Raw genomic sequence first — 18,574 nt, forward strand, 5'->3', positions numbered from 1 at the left:
TTGACTAGGGTTGGGTATCGTTTGAATTTGAACGATTCCGATTCCGATTTCGATTCCTTGTTTCGATTCCGGTTCCTAACGATTCTCGATTCCGATTCTTTTAAGAGGCAGGGTCAAAAAAAGTTTAGGATATTTTAAATGAGCTAGCTAACCAACGGTCTTTCTGAAGGAAATAGTCTGACCTTGCCCATCAATTTTAATTCTATGAACTTTTTACTTTTTATGAACTTTACTATGAATTTCTCACAGGGCTGTTTTCAACTACAATATAAATATCAAATCTATGAACTTGAATATAAATATTATAAATTATGAATATATTGAAAACACATTTACACATGAGTATAGGCTGCATTTACACTGCAAGTCTTAATGCACAAATCCGATCTTTTGACCATATCCGATTTTTTGGCCAGTGTGTTTACACTCACTTTAGACGCGACTGGTATCGATATCTGTGTTTACATTAGGCTACTTCCTGCCCCAAAATGATCGTCACTGATATGCACATAGTAGATCCTCGGGTTTTGAATGGCCGTGCTATTAAAATTATTTATATAATTCATGGAGTGGCCATGATTAGCCTGTCAGAATGGATAAGTTAACAGCTGTCATGGGTGTATTGCAGCGCGAATTCTGACTGAACAGATATAGACCGGAAAATAAAGGTAATTTGTGTTTTATATTTTATCTACATTTATTAGTTTTAGATTTCCGTTTTTTTGAATGAATTCGAGCGAGCAAGGGAGAGAGCGCGCGCATGCGAAGCTGCTGAATATATGTGTGTGCGCAATTTCTTTCATGTTAGACAAAGTTCCCACATTAATATTGAGCTGCGAATTTTTAGTGCAAGTGCATACATGCACGTCTGCTTCATAATACAACATTGAAGCTATAGTTTAGTGAGCAAACATGCCGCCCTCGCCGTTTGATGGCTTGGAATATCAAATCATATCATATCATCAAAGAGATTTATTTATTTCTACTCCATGAACTCGGAGGTGCTTTATCATGTTCGACGTGCACCCTCCCATGCACGAAACAATCTTGCCGCAAATGTTGCATTTTGCCGAGATTTCGTTCTATTTAGAAATTGAAGCCACACTTTGGACCGCCGACGCACGCTATCCATGTTCGACTCGCTCGGTTATGCCAACACTTTCGGTGGACGCTTCTTCGTTGGTGTTAAGCGGTTTCTTCTTCCAGTCGGCGGACTGGGAATCGAAACTAGGAATCGAAATTTAAACTTTTGAACGATTCCGGGAAAATCGCAAAGCTAGTCCCGGTTCCAATCGATACTCGATACTCGATACCCAAGCCTACTTATGAATGCGGAGGGAGCCTCTGTGGCTCCCTCCGATCGCCGCCAGAGGTTACCATCACCCGAGTATCGATCTTCCCCCTGGACTAGGGGTGTTAAAAGCCGTCTTCCACTCATCCCCCTCCCTAATGCGAACCAAATGATAAGCGTTGCGCAGGTCCAATTTCGTGAATAGGAACGCGCCCTGCAGCCATTCAAAGGCAGAAGACATCAACGGCAAAGGATAAGTATTCTTTACCGTGATGTTGTTCAGTCCTCTGTAATCAATGCACGGCCGCAGCGACCCATCCTTCTTACCCACGAAAAAGAAACCTGCCCCCGTGGGAGACGAAGAGCGGCGGATGATCCCAGCTGCTAGAGAATCAGAAATATATTTCTCCATGACCTCCCTTTCTGGATTAGAAAGTGAATATAACTTGCCTTTAGGCGGAGAACACCCTGGCTTTAAGTCTATTGCATCGTCATAGGGACGGTGCGGAGGAAGAGAAGCAGCCCGGGACTTACTGAACACATCCTTCGTCGTGGTACTCCTGAGGCACGTTTGACAGGTTCACCGACTCCTCCTGCAACACAGAATGGCACACAGAAGAACAAGCAGACAACAAACAAGACGTATGACAGTGCTGACTCCACTCCGCCACGGATCCCTGGCCCCACTCGATCCTGGGCTTGTGTTCCACCAGTCATGGATGTCCCAGGATGACCGGATGATGTACAGATCTGGAGATGTAAAATGACAACAGTTCAGTGTGATTACCAGAAGTGATGACAGTTATCGGCTCTGTGGCATGAGTGATAGTGGGTAGTTTCTGTCCGTTGAGGGCGAAAACAGATACAACGCAATCCAAGGGGCGAATGGGGATGTGCAGCCGTGTGGCTAGATCCAAGTCCATAATGCTCCCCTCCGCGCCCGAGTCGACCAGAGCCTGGCCGCTGTGATGTCCCGATACCCATTGCAGTCTCACTGGGAGGAGCGTCGCAGATGAGGATTTCTCCATGGCGAGACCGCCTGACAGTAACCTCGGTCTTATTGTCGGACTTTGCCTTTTAACCGGGCACTCCTTGAGAAAATGTCCAGCTCCACCACAGTACAAACACAATCCTTTCTCCCTCCGGTGAGTCCTCTCCTCCCGGGAGAGCCGAGCTCTCCCCACCTGCATGGGCTCAGGATCAAACGGGGGGCCGACCGCTGCCCCCTACAGCATTCAGTTCTATGAAGCGCACTGCAGGCTTCCTGCATTGCGCACGTTCTTGTAAACGGCCATCCACTCGCAGCGCGAGCTCAATAAGTCCGTTGAAAGTCGTGGGAAGATCCAGCGAGTAGATTTCCTGTATAACACGATCGGCCAGCCCATGCTGGAACATATCCCACTGCACCTCCTCGTTCCAGTTACATTCCGCCGCGAGGGTGCGGAACTCGATGGTGTAATCAGAAACTGGTCGAACTCCCTGCCGCAGATCCGCGAGTTTGCGAGCAGCCTCCCGTCCCGCCACCGAACGGTCGAACACTCGCCTCATCTCTTGTGACAGGGACTGGAACGAGGAGCAGCACGGATGGTTATTCTCCCACACCGCCGTTCCCCATAACGCCGCTCTTCCAGTCAACAGCGTTATGACCAACGCTACTTTAGACTCCTCAGAAGAGAATGTGTTACGTTGCAGAGAGAAATAAATAGAGCACTTTGATAAAAAAGCTCTACAAACATCAGGTTCTCCTCCATAGCTCTCAGGTGCAGGAATACATGGTTCTTGTTGATTGCTGGCGGATGAGCGGGGAACGGACGGTGGGGCTGGCACAGTGGGAAATGAAAGATGTAATACCTGGGTCGAGAGCTCGGCCACCTGCGCCACCAACGCCTGCACAGCACAAGCCGTGGCCATCACCTGCTCATTCTGCTGATCCATCCGTTGAGCGCTCTCACTCAAAAGCTCCTGAAGATTCAGCGAACTTGCTGGATCCATGTGGGTCAGTTCGTTCTGTCAGGAAATGAACACAGAGAGAGGATCCAAGTGCAAGTAAAACAATGTTTATTGACAGAATACGTTGTGCAATAACTTCACTCCAAAATGGACAGTCGATGCAGAGACTGAGGCGTGCTGAATCGGTGGTGTGCAGAGGCAGATGAACAGTGTGGCGCAGGGCTGTAACGGGTATCAGAAACCAAGGATAATCCAACCCAGACGCTGGCACAAGACGACAGTCCATATAATCCACCCAGACGCGGGCACAAGACGATAGTCCAGAAATCCAGGAAACAGGAAGTGAAACACAGAACACACGACACCGGGACAGCCTGCAACGAACTGACAAAGACACCATGTAGACACGCACATTAAATAGCAAACACAGAACAAGACACGGCTGGCAGCACATCACATCACAATCAGACAGGTGGGTGACGCCCACACAATCACTCACAGGCAACACACCACAACCACACGAGGGCGAGTAAGTGAACCCATGAACCGTGACAATGTTTGTCTCACTTAAATTTGTTTGATGATCTGAAACATTAAAGTATTAATCAAAGATAGCACAAGTAAACACAACATGTAGTATTTAAATGAAGGGTTTTATTATGAAGGGAAAACAAAATCCAAACCCACATGGCCCTGTGTGAAAGAGTGCTTGCCCCCTAAACCTAATAACTAGTTGGGTCACCCTTAGCAGCAACAACTGCAATCAAGCATTTGTGATAACTTGCAATGAGTCTGTTACAGCGCTGTGGAGGAATTTTGGCCCACTCGTCTTTGCAGAATCATTGTAATTCAGACACATTGGAGGGTTTTCGAGCATGAACTGCCTTTTTAAGGTCATGCCACAGCATCTCAATAGGATTGAGGTCAGAACTTTGACTAGGCCACTCCAAAGTCTTCATTTTGTTTTTCTTCAGCCATTCAGAGGTGGACTTGCTGTGTGTTTTGGATCATTGTCCTGCTGCAGAACCCAAGTTCGCTTCAGCTTGAGGTCACAAACAGATGGCTGGATTTTGTCCTTCAGGATTTTTTGGTAGACAGGAGAATTCATAATTCCATTTATCATAGCAAGTCTTCCATGTCCTGAAGCAGCAAAACAGCCCCAGACCATCACACTACCACCACCATATTTTACTGTTGGTATGATGTTCTTTTTCTGAAATGCTGTGTTACTTTTACACCAGACGTCATGGGACACACACCTTCCAAAAAGTTCAACTTTTGTCTTGTCAGTCCACAGAGTACTTTCCCAAAAGTCTTGGAGATCATCAAGATGTTTTCTGGCAAAACAGAGACGAGCCTTTATGTTCTTTTTGCTCAGCAGCGGTTTTCATCTTAGTGCTCTGCCATTCAGGCCATTTTTGCCCAGTCTCTTTCTTATGGTGGAGTCATGAACACTGACCTTAACTGAGGCAAGTGAGGCCTGCAGTTCTTTGGATGTTGTTGTGGGGTGTTTTGTGACCTCTTGGATGAGTCCTCACTGCGCTCTTGGGGTAATTTTGGTCGGCCGGCCGGCCACTCCTGGGAAGGTTCATCACTGTTCCATGTTTTTGCCATTTGTGGATAATGGCTCTTACTGTGGTTTGCTGGAGTCCCAAAGCTTTAGAAATGGCTTTAAAACCTTTTCCAGACTAATAGATCTCAGTTACTTTCTTTCTCATTTGTTCCTGAATTTCTTTGGATCTCAACATGATGTGTAGCTTTTGAGGATCTTTTGGTCTACTTCACTTTGTCAGGCAGGTCCTATTTAAGTGATTTCTTGATTGTGAACAGGTGTGGCAGTAATCAGGCCTGGGTGTGACAAACTGAACTCAGGTGTGATAAACCACAGTTATGTTTTAACAGTGGGTGGCATTAATTCAAACAGTTTTAGGAGGGAAAAGAACAAACTTTGTGTAGCCTGATTTATTTAGGCAGAGTGTTACAGTCTTCACTGCATGTATAGTTATTACCAAACAAACTATAAAACACAGTTCTTCCTCTTTTTGTTTCCATTTTAAAAATATTAAACCTTTGTGGCAATATGTGCATATAGTCTGCAAATATAAAACACACCCCTGACTCTTTTTGTTAAATGTCAGTTTTAATGGTCAATAATTGCCAAATACCCATTATAAAAGTATAAGCAAAAGGTATAAGAAGCTACAATAAAAAATAAAGCAAACGATTCGGTCAAACATACAAAGTCAGCACTCGAGTGGGCTACAACAGCAAACTATAACTATAAGTTATGAGATTTCACTTTTAGTTCAACAAATTATAGATTTATGAGACCAAAGATCACTCATTAGATTTACAAAAGATGCATTATATTATGTTAAAGCACTACAGAGACATCAGAGCCAGTGGCATACATCAGAAGGATTAGCTGATGTTAGGCTGTTCTCGGCGGGGTGCCTGAAAACTCTTAATACTACATATCATGACATAATAACTGTAGTATATTTGAATTACACAGGTTTTCTGCTTTACTATTAGCACTTGCTGGTTAGTGTGCAATGCATTCTGGGATAGCTGGCTGTCTCAAGTCCGCACAAGTCACCTCTCGATGCATCCTCGATAAAAGGAGCGGATCAAGAACACATCCAGGGATTTGAACTGTACTTGGCTAGATGTGAACTTTGAATCGGAACAGTACTTGGGCAGCGACTGATGACGTTTCACACAAGTATAGACAAGAACGCATATCAATAAACGGCTATCTATGAATGAATGAATGATTGAATGAATGAGACATTTCAAGGTCTCTCCTCATCCACAACCTGGATAATTCAACAGCAACCACAGAGCAACAGGTAGAGAGGAGAGATTTGTCTACCTTTCACAGAAGAGGCATTGTTGTTCAGCACATAAGATGAACTACTTATCATGATTTCAGGCCTTAGTGATGTGGCCCTTCACTGCATGGATCTTCATGTGTATCTTCAGGTGATTTTTAATAGTAAAAATCTTTCCTCACTGATCACACGTGTGCAGCTTCTCCCCAGTGTGGATCCTCTCATGTGTTTTCAGATTTGATGAATCACTGAATCGCTTGTTACACTGTGAACACTTGTAAGGTTTTTCTCCAGTGTGGATCCTCTCATGTGTTTTCAGATGTTCTGCCCAACTGAATCTCTTGTCACAGTGTGAACACTTATAAGATTTTTCTCCAGTGTGGATCCTCTCATGTGTTTTCAGATCTGTTGACTGACTGAATCTCTTGTCACACTGAGGACTAGGGTTGCAACGGTTCTCGGTAAAAAATTTAACCGTACCGTTCTCCGTGCGGTATGGCACGCACTTGCACCGTGGTCCATCTCGAATGACAACGCATCTATAGGCTAATATGGTTTCTTGAAATAGCAATGTGGAAAACAGAGTTCAGATAATGTATGTTTCAGTCGATGGATGTGCATTCCAGCATCTAAAAACGTTACAATAATCAGAAAGCGTGGGCAAAACAGTCACTCTTTGTAAACTTTGTTCAATGCGAGTGCCGTATTCTCTAATGTCCAGTCATTTACGCCATCATCACCCGGGTGTTGATAGCGCGCAAGCACACTTTACTGTCTGTGTTTAAACTAAACTCATTTAAGCCTTGCTAATTTAAACATTCAGGAGCAAGATGCGAAAGAGAACTCACGCGCTGTGATGAGATTTGTGTGTGCGCTCATCCGAAGCGTAAATACTGAGTTCTCTTTCAAGTCTTCAGCAGACAAAATTATATCAACATGCCCGTCTTGGCGAGTATCCTAGCAAACATAGCCAGTTATGTCTTAAGTGAACGACATCGTATGTGTAACAGTACTGGATCGTGCATGTCTTAAAGGGGGAAAAAAACTATTCCTGTTGCCTGTTTTTAATGTTAAATCCAACAACAAATTACAAAGAAATCACTCACTGCTCTTCACTGAATAGCTTTTGTAACTAAAAAATGGTTAATATTTAATTTATACAGTGATGATAATATGCAGTTATTTTATATTTGATTACTTCATCCATTTTCTGTACATGAAAACTACTGTTAGATAACTGAAAAACCTGAAAAGTAGTGTTTATTTATTTGAATATTTGCTCTGTTGTATTTATTTGTGATGTTGCTTGTAGTTTGATTATTTGTTCTTACTTTCTTTATTTTTATTTGCCAGTAGTCGTATTTTTCCTGAACATTGCACATACTGAAACCGTGACCCTAAAACCGTGATACGTACCGAACCGTGAGCAATTTGAACTGTTGCACCCCTACTGAGAACACTTGTAAAGTTTTTCTCCAGTGTGGATCTTCATGTGTATCTTTGGGTGACTTTTAATAGTGAAACTCTTTCAACACTGATCACACGTGTGCAGCTTCTCTCTGCTGTGGATCTTCTCATGTGTTTTCAGATGTGATGAATCACTGAATCTCTTGTTACAGTGTGAACACTTGTATGGTTTTTCTCCAGTGTGGATCCTCTCATGTGTTTTCAGATGTGATGAATCACTGAATCTCTTGTTACATTGTGAACACTTGTAAGGTTTTTCTCCAGTGTGGATCCTTTCATGTCTTTTCAGATGTGATGAATCACTGAATCTCTTGTCACAGTGTGAACACTTGTAAGGTTTTTCTCCAGTGTGAATTCTCTGGTGCAGTTTTAAATGGTTTGCTGCAGTAAAAGTCTTCTCACACTCAAAGCACATGTACTCTCTCACACCAGTGTGTATTTTCTGATGTCTATGTAAATTTTCCAGCTGTGAAAAACTCTTTCCATGCACAGAACATGAATGTGGCTTCTCCTTTGTATGAACTCTCAGGTGTCTCTTTAAGGTTGATTCCCCAAGAAATGTTTTGTCACATTGATCACATGTGAACGGTCTCACTCCAGTGTGGATCCTCATGTGTTCTTTAAGACTTGATAATTGACTAAAACTCTTCCCACACTGATCACATGTGAACGGCTTCTCTCCTGTATGAACTCTCATGTGATCCTGATGTTGTTTGGTTGAGAAACTCTTTCCACACTGAGTGCAGGTGAAAGATTTCTTGTCTCTTCTTTAGAAATGTCTTTAGTTCTTCACTCTCCTTGCTTTCTTCCATCAGCTCTGAAATGAGAGATAAAAAGTCAATTGATTTTCAGTACATCAAAATAATCGAAAGAGAGAAATGTGAAGTTAAAGGTCATAAAATTGAGACTTGCTGTAATAGACAACTATTTTAAAATATTCAGATAATTTTGATGCAGAGTCCAGAATGAGTCAAGTATAACATTTTATTTTGCACAGATAAACGAGGAGAAAAGTTTGGTCAAGGCGTGTCCTGTGCTCTTTCTCTTTCTCTCCAGGGGCTGTTTTATTGTTTTATTGCAGGGTGTTTTATCTCAGCTTTTGTTTTAGCAGGAAAATCAAGTCTTACATAATTTTTATATTTAAAACATTAGAGCATGCTTCTGTAGTGAAAACTATTAAGTATATTTGATCAAAGACAAAATTATCAATTTTCAATTCACACTTATTTGTATAGCGCTTTTTCACAATACACCGTTTCAAAGCAGCTTTACAGGAAATGCCTATCAACATTATAATTTAGAATGATTTGTTATCAGGAGACTGTGTCCAAATGATCTAATGTGAAATTAACAGCCATATTTTGACATCAACATTTAGATTGATATTTAATTAATTATTAAGGGCCGTTCACAGAGACTTCTCCTTTCACTGACTGTGTATGACCATTCATACACATGTGAATGTGGGACACCAGAAACACAAGATCAAGTGAAGTTTGCAGTAAAGTGGAGTAGATTGTATATTTTAAAATTTTGTAGTGATTACTATTTGTTATTTATGTTTTTAAAAATATATCACATGTCATATCTTGACGGTTGCCGTGTCTGTAGAAAGTTCACATGCTCAAAGTCTAGACTGACTGCATCTTTAAATGTGTTATTATCAGTGTCCTACACGATTCACTCAACCCTGTTACTTCTGACATGATTTTCTTCCTTTCAAAACCAGAGGAATTCTTAAAACTGTGACGCCCAGGAAATGACATCATCTGGGCTCTCTCTACAGCATGATGGGAGACAATAAAAAAATAATCTCAATCCATTGTCTCAGTTTTTACACAAATGAATGACTGCATTCATCAACCCTGTTACCAAAGTTACTGTAAGAAGAGATTTTGCTGAAGTTACACTTATAACCCTGTCAGCCATTCTGGAAAGATCATTTACTTCATACATTTTGGTGTTTTTTTTAGTATATTCCTAAAATTAGCAATGTTGAAAACTGGATTGAAAATGTCTAAATTCTGGTAACACTCCTGGAAATTGTGAACCAGACATGAAATACATGTAAAATAAATATTTAGTTTGATGTGATGTTGACAATCAATATGAAGATTTCTCAAACTGAGTATTAAAAATGAACATTATGTATCATTTCATAGTTCAACTGTTTCTCTAAATGTGCAGAAGTGCTTGAACCTTTCCAACATGAATGTTGTTCAGCATCATGAATGAATGAAGAATAAACACCGACCTCTTTGTTCTTCAGTATCTTCAGTGTGTTTCATTCTGCAGGGTTCTGGATCACTCATGTTCTTTGCAGTTTTCAGCTCTTCCTGATGCTTCAGTGCTCTTCTGATGGGAATATTCCAGCATTTATTGATCAACTGCTGTGGGAGGAGCTTCACTGATGATGTGACTGTTGTGGGAGGAGTTTCACTGATGATGTGATTAATATGGGAGGAGCTTCATTAAGTGAATTGCAGTGGGCGGGGCTTTGTTGACTGAACTGCAGATTGGTTGGAGGAGCTGATCTGCCCAAATCAAAAATAAAGTTTGTTTTTATAGGGTTAAAGTCCAGAGATCAAACTGTAGTGTCTGCATCAAATGAAATGTACAAAAGTGATTTTACATAGAAAATTCACTAAATGAAATGTGTCTGTTTAATGTTTCAAATTACTTTTGTGAAAACAAAATGTTTTAATGTCCCATTATCATTTACTGTAACGGATATATTTAATGCTAAAAGGAATCAGTTATTTTGACCTGTATTTAATAAAGTATATAAAAGAATAAGAGATCATACTAAATTTCATTATATTAAATGATTAAAATCTTCTTGTTGACAAATGAGTGAAAGCTAGTAGTTTGAAGGAAAGTTGTATAAAGATTTATAAAGTATAAATTTTTAATATGACAATTAAAGAGTATTTTGGGCTGCATTGTGATCCTTTAATACAGTGTTTGAATGTTGTCAAATGATTCTTGTTCTAAATATGCCTGACAAGTTTTTTTTTTTTTTTTGCTATATTAACCCCTTTTTGTAATTCACCCATAAACTAATTGTATTAATAATTTATACCTGTCTATCGTAAAGCAACTGATGCTAATTCAGAACTTTATTCTGTTTCTCCATTAAAATAATGACAGATATCTAGAAAAGTAGTAAAGAACTGTAAGAAAACAGTTAAAAGCACAAAAACTAAAATAATTGTTCATATTTGAGGTCCACAAATCCCCTGAGTCTGTTGACAGCAATGAAATGAGCTTTAAGTGTCAATTTACAGCAGATCTGAAGACATCAGCATAATAAATGAGGTGAAAACAGGAACTATTGACATGAAATAAAGAGTGTTTTCAGCAGTTTCTCTGTTAATATTGATGATCCTCAGACTATCAACACTCATTCAACAAGACATTCAGATCATCTCACTTTATTCTGAGTGTTTGCTGTTAGAAACTGATTATTGGAGTCCTAAAAAATGCTCTACTCAAAGTCAATACTGTTATTTTTCACAACATGAAATGGATAAAACACCAATAATACAAAAACACACTAATGACACTCATCTTCATCAACCACTGCTGCTAAATAACTACAGCAATATAATATATATGAACTGAAAGTTTGGTTTTCTAATAATAAGTACATTGGTTGCAGTAGTGAAATTAGCTTTATCCAGCAATATTGGAGATGTTGTTACGCGTCCCTCGATCATTTATCTTCTACACTTAATGCAGTTCAGCATCTGAGGAAGCCTTTTACTCCACAGACTCCCATTCTGGTTTATATCTCTGAAAACTTTTATCTTTTTCTTTCACAAGCTGGACTAATAACAGCTGCCATCATGAGCTACTCTCTGTAAAGTTAAACTTCCCGCCACTGTCAGCATCCCGTCTGGATGATCATGTGATGTATCAACCAATGACAGAGAGCTTTACTTAAACTGAGTCTCAAGACAGAAGAAGCTCAAGAGAGTCTTCTCCATCATTCCTGAAGATCTTCAGCTGCGGCGGGTGAGAACTTTATGATTGAAGTAGATCTGACTATCCTGACCCTACCTGAATAATCACAGGGTTAAAACTGAATGATTAAAAGACACACAACTGACAATATATATGACCTATGACATTTGCATAGTTTTGTAAGATTTATGTTGTACCTGTCATCTGGGGAATAATATGAGCTTTGTTCATGAACTTTGACATCATAAATGTAAACTCCCCAGGAGTGTTTTTGACGTTTCATATCAGGCCTCCTCGGATCACACTCCATCACAGTGAGAAAAGAAGAAACTTAAACATTTTTATTTGAACAGACCAAACCATAATGTATCAGAATACACTCAGTGTAAAGATAAACATTTTACCAAATAAAAACAAAACATTTAGTTTTAGATCAATTAATCTGATTAATTACACAATGTGGCGATTAATTAATCGAATCAATCACAATTTAATCACATGTCAAATTTGGCTGAGAAATTACCCACAGAAGATCATCTGAGAGACATTACAAAAAGTAGCATGTGGGTGAGTAAATGATAATTATTAATTATTAATTTCAATATTTTATTTGATTCATTTCAAAAAGTTAAACATGAGGGTGCATCACATATATTAATATTTTAAGTAAATGATAATTATTAATTATTAATATGGAAATACATTGTGTGTGTGTGTATTTACAATTTTTGTTTTCTTGTGGTTTATTGAAGTTATACTCATTCATTCTGGAATGAAGTAAATGTCTCTCTTTATGAGTGCACCACTAAATCATTGATTCACTCAATTGATTCGCTCAAAACGCAGATTCATTCAGAAACAAAATGAAACACTTTTTAATAACAACATCATACTAAATTAAAAGTAAAACATTTATAATAGTTTTAGATAAATGACCATATCAATAAAAAATAAAAACATGTTCCAGAAAGTGACAAAGTAGTTCCTTATGCAATGATGTCCATTCAGTGAATGAAAGCTTTACAAAAACTGCAAATAGTTAAAGTAGAAATCTAAAATCTCAGAGTTTTTCTCTAAGTGAGATCTTTCCAGCAGGATTTGTGAGTCTGAGACGGGGAGAGTTTTCAGTTTCTGCACATAAAACTGTTACATGTTAAATCTCTAATTACTTTATTACAATGAATCTTATCATAAAATCAAACCATGTTTCATAGTTATAGTTAATTCATAGTTATTTATCAGCAGTGGTTGATGAAGATGAGTGTCATTAGTGTTTGTTTTTCTATTATTGGTGTTTTATCCATGTCATGTTGTGAGAAATAACAGTATTGTCTTTCAACAGAGCAGTTTTATAGTTTTTTTTCTCATATATACTGACTGAAATAATCAGTTTCTAACAGCAAACACTCAGAATAAAGTGAGATGATGTGAATGTCTTGTTGAATGAGTGTTGATAGTCTGAGGATCATCAATATTAACAGAGAAACTGCTGAAAACACTCTTTATTTCATGTCAATAGTTCCTGTTTTCACCTCATTTATTATGCTGATGTCTTCAGATCTGCTGTAAATTGACACTTAAAGCTCATTTCATTGCTGTCAACAGACTGAGGGGATTTGTGGACCTCAAATATGAACAATTATTTTTGTCTTTATGTGTAGAACTGTTTTCCTTACCATATCCATATTTGGAATAATTTTGTTACATTATATTCTTTTATCATTTATATATAAAAACAAACCCTGTAACTGATATATATTTTTTATTTTGGCAGATCAGCTCCTCCCACACTGGGATACATCACCAGTGAAACTCCTCCCACAGCAGTCACATCATCAGTGAAGCTCCTCCCACTGGAATACATCAATAAATGCTGGGATATTCCCATTAAAGGAGCATCAGGAAGAGCTGAAACCAGTAAAGACTGAGTTTATTAAAGAGGACAGTGAGAACATGAGTGATCCAGAATCCTGCAGAATGAAACACACTGAAGATACCGAAGAACAAAGAGGTTGGTGTTTATTCTTCATTCATTCATGATGCTGAACAACATTCATGTTAAAAAGATTCAGCTACACATTTAGATATGCAGTTAATCTCATATTCAACAAATGGTCAGTGAAGTGAGATTTGAAAAATGTTCATATTGATTGTCAACATCAGGTCAAAATACAGATTATTTTACATTTATTTTATATCTGGTTCAAAATTTGCAATAATGTGACCAAAATTTTAGACATGTTTAAAAAAAAAAAAACAGTAATATCAGTAAACACCAAAGTGTATCAAGTAAATTCACTTTCCAGAATGGCTGACAGGGTTGTAAGCTTGACTTAAGCAAAAACTGATTGATAAAGTTGTATTTTTCATAAAATCTAGAAGTTATTCATAGTTATATAGATTATTCTTCTTACAGTAACTTTGGTAACAGGGTTGACGAATGTGATCAACACTGTACAGTTTGTGACGATGGATTGAGATTATTTTCTCGTCCTCCCATCATGCTGTAGAAAGAGCCCAGATGATGTCAGTTCCTGGGCGTCACAGTTTTAAGATGAGGAAAAATTCATAATGGGGTTGAAGGTCAAAATTCACTTGAGTTTGTTTTCAGTGTCCCACATTCAAGTCTGTGAAAGGGAAAGTGTGACCAACCCTTAATAATTAAAGTCTTAGTAAAATAAACATCAATCTAAAAGTTGGTGTCAAAATATGGCAATAATTGTGTCATCCATTAAAATATTTAATAGTTCTCACTACAGAAACATGGTGATTTGTCTATAATTTTTAAAATATAATAATTGTTTCAGGGACATAATAAATATATAAAAAGGCATCAGAGTATTTATTTCATAGCAGTTGTCTACTTCAGTACATGAAGGTTCACTTTTATGTTCTTTCACTTCATAATCCTCATTTTGAATTACTTTAATATAATGAAAATGAACTATTTTTGTAATTTCAGAGCTGATGGAAGTGAAGGAGGAGAATGAAGAACTGAGTGAAGTGGAGGAGGAACATCATGACAAACCTGGAGAAAAACCTTTGAGTCGCTCAAAGACTAAAAATACATTTCTAATGAAAAGAGACATGAAATCTTTCACCTGCACTCAGTGTGGAAAGAGTTTCTCAACCAAACAACATCTTAAGATTCACATGAGAGTTCACACAGGAGAGAAGCCGTTCACATGTGATCAGTGCGGGAAGAGCTTCAAACAAAAAGGACATCTTAAAGAACACATGAAAGTTCATACAGGAGAGAAGCCACACACATGTGATCAATGTGGGAAGTGCTACAGTCAATCATCACGCCTTAAAGAACACATGATGATCCACACAGGAGAGAGACCGTTCACATGTGATCAATGTGGGAAGAGTTTCACATCAAAACAAAGTCTTGAGATTCACATGAGAGTTCATACTGGAGAGAATCCGTTCGCATGTAATGAATGCGGCAAACTGTTTCTCTGGGCATCAGCCATGAAGAGACACCTGAAAGTTCATACAAAGGAGAAGCCACATTCATGTTCTGTGTGTGGAAAGAGTTTTTCACAGCTGTATAGTTTACAAAGACATGAGAAAATACACACTGGTGTGAGAGAGTACATGTGCTTCGAGTGTGAGAAGACTTTTACTACAGCAAGATGTTTAATACAGCACCAGAGGATCCACACTGGAGAGAAACCTTACAAGTGTTCACACTGTGACAAGAGATTCAGTTGTTCATCAAATCTGAAAACACATGAGAGGATCCACAGCAGAGAGAAGCCGCACACGTGTGATCAGTGTGGAAAGAGTTTCTCTTCTAAAAATCAGCTGAAGATACACATGAAGATCCATGCAGTGGAGAAACCACATCACCACAGTCTGAAATCACGATAAGTAGTTCATCTTTGTGCTGAGAAACAAAGTAGTTTCCTTACAGCCACAATAAGCGGCAGGACAGTTTGATGGTTGCTTGAAAAATCTGAATCTTCTCCTGAAACTACAACAGTTCGATCAAATCACTGTTAAAACAGACTGTATGAATTCTTCCCTTAAGGTCAGTGTGACAAACTAGTGACTTACACTTAGTGAACAAACTGCTATGTTTCTATTATTGTCATTTACAACATAACATTAAAACAACCTACAACTATTAACTTGTTGTTGCTCCTCTTCATTAATTCCATGATAAATCTCCCACCATTTCCCATCATCATTCCTTCGATCTTCTGTAGTAGTTCTTGTACCTGAATGTCTGATTTACTCTTGATATTGCAACAGTAAAATCGTCCTCCACATTCAGTCAACAGCATGATGTTTCAGTGTTAGATGTTCATCACTATGTTCATCACTCCCTGTTTTTGTCTGTGACTTTTTTTTTATTCTTGTGGAAATATCCAACCTGGTGGGATTATTTTGCCTCAGACTTCGTCACAGGACAGTGCTGTTCCTCAACATGCTCCCAAACTCAAAACGACTTAAAAGGACAATCTTGCACACACACATACAGTGATGTGAAAAAGCGCTTGCCCCCTTCCTGATTTTTTTTTCCATGTTTGTCACACTTTAATGTTTCAGATCATCAAACAAATTTAAGTATTAATCAAAGATAACACAAATAAACACAACATGCAGTATTTAAATGAAGGTTTTTATTATGAAGGGAAAATAAAATCCAAACCCACATGGCCCATGAGAAAAAGTGCTTGCCCCCTAAACCTATTAACTGGTTGGACCACCCTTAGCAGCAACAACTGCAATCAAGCATTTGTGATAACTTGCAATGAGTCTGTTACAGCGCTGTGGAGGAATTTTGGCCCACTCGTCTTTGTAGAATTGTAATTCAGCCACATTGGAGGTTTTGAGAGCATGAACCACCTTTTTAAAGGGTTAGTTCACCCAAAAATGAAAATTATGTCATTAATGACTCACCCTCATGTCGTTCTAAACCCGTAAGACCTTCATTCATCTTCAGAACACAGTTTAAGATATTTTAGATTTAGTCCGAGAGCTTTCTGTCCCTCCATTGAAAATGTATGTACGGTATACTGTCCATGTCCAGAAAGGTAATAAAAACATCATCAAAGTAGTCCATGTGACATCAGTGGGTTAGTTAGAAGTTTTTGAAGCATCGAAAATACATTTTGGTCCAAAAATATCAAAAACTACGACTTTATTCAACATTGTATTCTCTTCCGGAATCCTTTCCATTGAATCGATTCCATTGAATCCTTTCATCTGACGGCGTTGGTAATGCACTTTTACGTAGTTGTTTTTGGCGATTAGGTCATCCGCGACATGCACACTTATGCACCATTTTAAAAAAAAATATAAAAAAATATATAAAAATTATATAATATATTTTATATATTATGTAATTTATAATATATAAAATACAAACAATGTAGAATAGCTTGAATACAGCGTGTGTCTCCCTCAGACTGTAAACGAAACTCTGGCGCACCAGATAACACGTCAGCAGCGTCACTGCGGAGTCGTGAACCCGGATGAACAACAGACCCGGAAGAGAATACAATGCTGAATACAGTTGTAGTTTTTGTTATTTTTGGACCAAAATGTATTTTCAATGCTTCAAAAACTTCTAACTAACCCACTGATGTCACATGGACTACTTTGATGATGTTTTTATTATCTTTCTGGACATGGACAGTCTACCGCACAAACACTTTCAATGGAGGGACAGAAAGCTCTCTGACTAAATCTAAAATATCTTAAACTGTGTTCTGAAGATGAACGAAGGTCTTACGGGTTTGGAACAACATGAGGGTGAGTCATTAATGACATAATTTTCATTTTTGGGTGAACTAACCCTTTAAAGTCATGCCACAGCATTCTCAATAGGATTGAGGTCAGGACTTTGACTAGGCCACTCCAAAGTCTTAATTTTGTTTTTCTTTAGCCATTCAGAGGTGGACTTGCTTATGTGTTTTGGATCATTGTTCTGCTGCAGAACCCAAGTTCACTTCAGCTTGAGGTCACGAACAGATGGCTGGAGATTGTCCTTCAGGATTTTTTGGTAGACAGCAGAATTCATGGTTCCATTTATCACAGCAAGTCATCCAGGCCCTGAAGCAGCAAAACAGCCCCAGACCATCATACTACCACCACCATATTATACTTGTTGGTGTTGTGGCAAAAAATCAACTCCGACTCTACTGCATAAGATACAAACACGTCAAATTGTCTTTAAAGCTTTTATTTCTTGCAAGAAAGGTCAGACAGGTCGTACAGAAACACAAGTAGCTGCAGAGTGTAAGACAAAGAACGAAAGCTTCCCCTCACTTTTATATCTCTAACCTCCAAGGCCGAAGCCTCTGTCCTTTTACCATATTTGGAACATCCCTTAGTGGCTGTAACTTTCCACACATTGTTAGCACAGACATGTTTTTAACATACATCGTGCATGTCCCCAGGGGCGTCGGACTGGGGGGGTAAAGGGTACCGAGTACCCAGGGCCCGAGGCAGGGCCCTTAGAAGTCAGTTTTCTATACATACATATACATGCACTAACATTTGTATAGCATTTATGTACAAATAAAAAATCTATGTAATCAATGTAAATGGTACGACCCGCAGGTCAGGTGCTTCTGCTGCAGACCTGTGGTGAATCAGTTAATGAGACAGGAGCTGGAGTTAGCCGTGATATGAACTAGGAAGACAGGGGAAGAGTCATGTCTTTCCTTAAGAAAGGAAAATCAGGGGCTCAAAAACGAAAAGAAAAGAAGATTAAAGAGAGAAAGGCAAATGAGGGCAAGCAGTTGCTCACTCAGATTTTTGAAAAGAAAGGTGAGCTCCAAATGCATCATCGAGCATTGACATTGTTTTAACATAAATATCTACTCCAGGTAGAATAGCATACATTTATGTTCGTACTCTATTTGAATAATATACCAATACTTTATAGTATCACACCCTACATAGCGAGCAAACAATACTTCTGGGTAAATAACAGGGAGTGAGAAGCAGACGGAGGCGGAGATGGGAGCTCAACACACTGCCACTCCAGGCAGCTGCGCAGCTTGTCTCCTCTTCTGCTGCAGTTCTCCCCAGAGTCAGAAGTTTA

General features: G+C 38.9%; 2 protein-coding genes across 2 annotated transcripts; one reads left to right on the forward strand and one right to left on the reverse strand.

Moving 5' to 3' along the window:
• Positions 1–4,328: 4,328 nt before the first annotated feature.
• On the reverse strand, positions 4,329–8,848 carry LOC125278319 (zinc finger protein 271-like). Its single transcript, XM_048207400.1, has 3 exons — positions 7,654–8,848; positions 7,527–7,569; positions 4,329–6,515 (listed from the first exon to the last, which is right to left on the reverse strand). Exons 1-3 carry the CDS (start codon positions 8,237–8,239, stop codon positions 6,254–6,256), a joined length of 891 nt encoding a protein of 296 aa, XP_048063357.1. The 5' UTR covers positions 8,240–8,848; the 3' UTR covers positions 4,329–6,253.
• A 4,408-nt stretch (positions 8,849–13,256) lies between these two features.
• On the forward strand, positions 13,257–15,982 carry LOC125278398 (gastrula zinc finger protein XlCGF7.1-like). Its single transcript, XM_048207548.1, has 2 exons — positions 13,257–13,519; positions 14,471–15,982. The coding sequence occupies exons 1-2, from the start codon at positions 13,462–13,464 to the stop codon at positions 15,385–15,387; spliced, it is 975 nt and encodes a 324-aa protein (XP_048063505.1). The 5' UTR covers positions 13,257–13,461; the 3' UTR covers positions 15,388–15,982.
• The last annotated feature ends 2,592 nt before the right edge of the window (positions 15,983–18,574 follow it).

Source organism: Megalobrama amblycephala, linkage group LG1 (genome assembly GCF_018812025.1).
Source record: "Megalobrama amblycephala isolate DHTTF-2021 linkage group LG1, ASM1881202v1, whole genome shotgun sequence".
In the NCBI taxonomy this organism is placed as follows: Eukaryota; Metazoa; Chordata; class Actinopteri; order Cypriniformes; family Xenocyprididae; genus Megalobrama; species Megalobrama amblycephala.